The following is a 6,061-nucleotide window of genomic DNA, read 5'->3' on the forward strand; positions in this document are numbered from 1 at the left end:
CACACACACACACACACACACACCAGCACACACACACAAGCACACACACACAAGCACACACACACATATATACATTAAGTAAATTAAGTAGATTTTTTTCAGATTCATTATGAGAACTAATTTCTTTTAAATATATAATTTCCTTTTTGACATGGACATGAGATTTATTTTCATAAGATTCATCGTAAAACTAAAACGTTAAATGTGCATTGCTCTTCATGTGGTTAAACCTTTGCAATATTTCTCTCTCCAGGCAAGTGGAAACTTTCTCAAACTCAGACTGAATAAATTCATAATAGTGACATGCCTTATAAATCCTTTTCAATATTGAATGTGTCATTTCTTTCACTTTTTACGCAGATCAGATTTGCTGCTTCTGTTTCCCATAATGCACATTTAGACAGGGAAAGCGTTGACCGCACTTTCTCTCTCATTATCCATTTATCATTGTCTGTGCATCAAATATTAAAAATGTTTTCCGGTCTTGCATTATGGGAATTAACGCGGAGTTGATTTTCCAGAATTGCTTGTGAGGAGCGGTTAAGATAAGTCGTCATGACAGAGAGTGGTAAAGTTACTCATGTCTGTGCTTGACAGTCACGCTGTTCTCTGTGGGCTGTGATGACACAGCGGCTCTCTGAGAGTCCCACACCGGCCCCGTGCACTAGTGTAATACAGCTGACCTCATATTTGATGCGAAACACAATTAGTCATTCATGCCTTCTCTAAATGCTTCCTACAGGTGTGTCACTTCTTATTGTTCACTATTGCCATGTTGCCCGTTTGCTTCAAGCAGCTGATTTCATTAGAAAACTAGATTTGTTTTGGTGGTTTGGTTGGCTGCCAGGGCATTGCTATGCAGTTGCTAAGGCATTTAACCCTATAATATTTGATACTGGAATTTCTAAGGCCTCTAAATGGTCAACATGTTCAAAACTTTGCTTAAAAACCTGTCGCACAATCTGCCTTCTGTCATTTCATTGATAGTTTATAGCTTTTTTTGCAAGTAAAAGAAAAGACCTTTTAGTATAATTGTAAAACGTCCCCCTTCAGTCCATGTGTCTTTTTCTGTGAAATCTTTACTGATTTTTATAAATTAAACATAAAAATAACTGTGGCACTTTATATTACAGTCCTGTTCCACATGTACATATTATGTACTTGTTATAGTGATTACAATAACTGGGTAATAACTAGGTTCTAACCCTGAACCTAACCTTTACCCATGAAGTTACCTTATATCACCCATTACTTTCTTAGGTAAGTACATTATAAGTACACATACTGTAAAATAAAGTGCAACCAAAATAACTTTTATATTGTTAGTAATATTTTAAGATGACACTTAGTGGACTGATGCTACTTAGGTTTACTTGATTATCCAGACATTATTTTTTAGAAACATCATGTTAAATCATTTTGTGTTGCATTGTGTTATATGCTTTGCCCCAACAAAACAAAACAAAACATTTAAATATGATTTTTCTAAGACATATTATTGGGAGATATAGAGTGACAACTGATAATATATATATGCATTTTATGTTACGAAGATCACACTGATGTACATATACAAGCTATCAGAATCTTATCGTACTTTTTGGCCCTATATCAGTAATTGCACCAAATTGCATATTTTTGGGCCTCTGAATAAAATTGAGTTGCTTTTTCCTTGAGTTTAGCTCCATATTCACCTATATCATACTATATGAGCCATAAAATGATGTATCAAATATGATACTCAACAAAAACAAACTTTTTTACAATGTTAAAGTGCTGTTTATTATGGAAGCCCGTTTCTGCCACTGAATAAAAAAATAAAAAAAAGGTAATTGTGACTTTTTATCTCACAATTCTGACTTTTTTTTCACAGAATTGTGAGATATAAAGTCACAATTGCGAATTATAAACTCACAATTGCGAGCTATAAAGTCAGAATTGTGAGATATAAAGTCACAATTGCGAGATATAAAGTCACAATTGCAAGATAAAAAGTCAGAATTGTGAGTTTATATCTCGCAGTTCTGACTTTATTTCTCAGAATTGCGACTTTATGCCTCGCAATTATGACTTTTTAACTCGCAATTGCGAGTTTGTATGACGCAATTCTGAGAAAAAAAGTCAGAATTGTGAGATAAAAAGTCGCAATTACCTCTTTTATTTTTTATTCAGTGGCGGAAACGGGCTTCCATAGTTTATGGTGCAGGGCAAAATACTGTCTTCTCAATGGACTTTTCCCCATCCGGATTTCCCATCGGCTTCTAGTTTAATGAATTTGGGCATGTGAATTTGTTGTGTTGATCAGTAAGAAGAAGCTTGTTTTGGCAGCGTCCGCTGTGTGGGCGGTGCTTCATACATTGCAACTCTAGGGTTAGAGGTTTGTTCAAACTTTGTTCGAAAAGGACTTTAGCAAACACCGCAAGTAATGGAGCAAACAAAGATTGCAGATACTGAGGCAGAGTTTTGGATGTAAAACGTTCTACCCAAACAAACACATTACCCAAACACACTTGTATCTAAGCTCTACTGCCCCCTCTTCATCGTGTTTTGTGAGCACAGCTGGCATCCAAAGAGAGAGGCACACCCAGCAATGAATTGCTGGGATCGTGTTTGAATAAAAGCTCTACATTTATTCACTGAATATGTGTGTTTTCCCCTGCTTCAGTCCATCTAGACCTGTCATAGCAGTGCTTTGGACTCTGTTCTTTTGTGTCATTCTCTTCTCTTTCAGCTTTGTCCCACATGCCCTGACATTTTCATGCCACTCTTGATGTCACTGTGGTCCTCATGCTTCGGTTTTGGCCTCTGCTTGTACTTTGTTGCTTCGACATTTCCAGTGCCGCTTTATGAGAGTAACCGTCGTTGAAGCTCCCAGTGTGATTTGATTAGATATGCTCTTCTCGTCCACCGACGGATGGGCGGAGAGCTGACTTACAGGCTTATGAGTTCTCTGAGTTCAGCCTCCATCGACGAGGCCTAAATAATTGGAGAAAGTGGATTATTTCAGGTCAGAATCCAGTCAGACTCATCCCTGCTGATTGCCTTGATCATAAAAAAGCATTTTTTGAGGGGGTCTTACTGTCTTAGAATTGGTTGTACTTTAGGACCCAGATTTCACTTTAGATGTGTGGTCACCCAACACAGTACCTAAATTGCAGATTGTGCAAAATTGTATTTTGACAAATTGTCAATAACTCACTGCACAAAACCCATTGTGGGCAGAAAAAAACATGTGCAAGGCACATGTCTCTTAGCTCGTGTGGTTTTGTTAATTGTTCAATTTCCACAAAAATATGAAGCAGCACAACTGCTTTTAAAAATTATAATAAATAAGAAATGTTTCTTGAGCAGCAAATCAGCATATTATACTGATTTCTGAAGGCTCATGTGACACTGAAAACTGGAGGAATGATGCTGAAAATTCAGATTTGCATCACAGGAATAAATTGCTTTTAAAATATATTACTGTATTGAACTGTTATTTAAAATAGTAATAATATTTTACAATATTACTGTTTTTACTGTATTTTTGATCATATAAATGCAGTCTTGGTGAGCAGAAGAGACCTCTGTGAAAATCATTTAAAAATTCTTACCAACCCCAAATTTTGAATGGTGTAATTATTGAATTGTTTGTTTGTTTATTTGGCTATTTTCATTTATTTTTTTGTTTGAATTTAGCATTGTTTTCCCCTGCTGACTGTGATCCTGTCAGAACATGGCTGCAAACCATTGCCTTAGAGGGTCTGTGGTCTGAACTTGATTCAACCCTTCATCCCTACTAACACAATCCTAAGCATAATTCATGCATACTGTATATGTGACCAGTGTTTCAATGTTCTATGAAATGTATTTTTGAAAAGAAGGACTTGATAAAGACAGGTGGTTAAAATGATTCATGAATTCATTGGTAATATCCAAAAATTGTCTATTTTGAGAATACTGCCTTTCAGAGCTCAAAATGTTCTCCTAAAAGTCTTTCGGAAATTTCCATGAACCCTCTACTATCATTGGTATACAAAAATCCCCCTGGTTGTCAAGTTGACACCTTTCAACCAGTATGAGTTGTAGTATTTCATGCACATATTATTTTTAATGCGTACTCTCTTTCTTTCTGAATTCTAGATTTTGACTGGAACTACTTCTGGTGTTGGAGTCGTTTTGTGGATTACCTGCAGTGTGTGCTGGTGTTCACAGTGCTGGCTGCCTATATGACGTATCTGCTACTGGACTCAGTTCTGTTCGTAGAGAGCCTGGGTTTCCTGGCCGTATTCACAGAGGCCATGCTGGGAACTCCACAGCTCTACTGCAACTACCGGAACAAATCTACTGAAGGCATGAGGTTTGTATGCGAATGTTTTTGCTTCATCAAAGGATTCATCAAACATTCTTCAGTGGTATTAATATTTTAACTTAGAAGTTTATCTTCCTGAAGACCGCTTTTATGCTAAAGAGATGTTGGAGTTTAACATTCTTTACTCCTGTTATTAACGAAAATTAATGAAGAACAATAGTAAAGAAACCAATAAAATGGTTTCCTGAAACACTCTTGTCACCACAAACTCACACCATTGTTTAGACAAAGTGATAGTGTTGCCTCAAACTCATTCCATTTGTTGAACAAAATGATTGGGTCACCCCAAACTTAAGCCATTGGTTAGACAAACTGATAGTGTTTCCCCAAACTCAAGCCATTGGTTGGACAAAGTGATAGGGTTGCCTCAAACTCACACCATTTTTTGGACAAAATGATTGGGTCGCCCCAAACTCAAGCCATTGGTTCGACAAAGTGATAGGGGTCGCCCCAAACTCACACTGTTGGTTGGACAACTGATATTGTTTCCTCAAACTCACATCATATTTTGGACAAAATGATTGGGTCGCCCCAAACTCAAGCCATTGGTTGGACAAAGTGATAGGGTTGCCCAAAACTCACGCTGTTGGTTGAACAACTGATATTGTTGCCTCAAACTCCCCATATTTTGGACAAAATGATTGGGTCGCCCCAAACTTAAGCTATTGGTTGGACAAAATGATTGGGTCGCCCCAAACTCCAGCCATTGGTTGGACAAAGTGATAGGGTTGCCCCAAACTCACGCTGTTGGTTGGACAACTGATATTGTTGCCTCGAACTCTCACCGTTTTTGGGACAAAATGATTGGGTCGCCCCAAACTTAAGCCATTTTTTGGACAAAATGATTGGGTCGCCCCAAACTCACGCTGTTGGTTGGACAACACAATTAGATGAAAAATCTGTTGCTACTTATGTTTTATTGTGACTTTAAATCTAAGGCTCAGAGAGGGTGGAAATGGGAAAAAATTGTGACAAAAACCTTCATTAAACTTATTAGTGGACCTCAGGGGGAAGAAAAGTTACTTACTTAAAATAATTATCATATGACCACCTTGACATTTTTACTCCCACTAAATCTTGCTCTGGTGAGTGAGTCCAGAATCCTCCACTGCTCCGCTTGAACAGAGGAACATGGGAAGTGATATGTGGCAGCTTAGTCACTCCTTGATGTCTGCTAGTCAGACTTCCTGCTCATCTGGTTTATGAAATACTGTTGCTAAGCTACGGGAATCAAATATAGATACCTTAGATATATACGTTAACTGGTTTAGTGGACTTTTTTATTTATTAATGTTTTATTTTGCTGTACATGTGATTGTATGACCACACATTAAACAAAGCACAAATTAAGTAATAAAACTGGACACAGTGGCAGAAACTGAACTCAAAATTAATGAATCAGACAAAAATAGTAATCAGGTAATGTTTCAAAGTGGCTGTTAGATTGTATAAGTAAGGGATAATCAACGGTTTGCCGTGCATTAAAGGATTTTAAATGCACGACGTGGAGGCAAAGAACTACCTGACGCGAAGCGAATATATTATATTTGAACGAATGGGTAAAAATGACGTTATTTTCGTCAGTTACGGCTCGTTAGCTCTAGCATTCTGCCGCTTCAAATCAGACACAGAGATGAAATAGTGCGGTAAGATCACATTTATTTTAATGAATTATAGCATGTATTTCAATTAATTATCGAGAGAGAG

The 6,061-nt window shown here is 37.3% G+C and overlaps 1 protein-coding gene across 1 annotated transcript in view; it reads left to right on the forward strand.

The window, feature by feature from the left end:
• The window catches only part of slc66a2 (solute carrier family 66 member 2), a 51,798-nt gene that overhangs the window by 26,607 nt on the left and 19,130 nt on the right, over nucleotides 1-6,061 (forward strand). Inside the window, exon 3 of the mRNA XM_016563124.1 lies at nucleotides 4,126-4,342. Coding sequence (XP_016418610.1) covers nucleotides 4,126-4,342 — 217 coding nt within the window. The remainder of the gene's footprint in view (nucleotides 1-4,125; nucleotides 4,343-6,061) is intronic.

This window comes from Sinocyclocheilus rhinocerous, unplaced genomic scaffold, assembly GCF_001515625.1.
Source record: "Sinocyclocheilus rhinocerous isolate Xijiao unplaced genomic scaffold, SAMN03320098_v1.1 scaffold1281, whole genome shotgun sequence".
NCBI lineage: Eukaryota > Metazoa > Chordata > Actinopteri > Cypriniformes > Cyprinidae > Sinocyclocheilus > Sinocyclocheilus rhinocerous.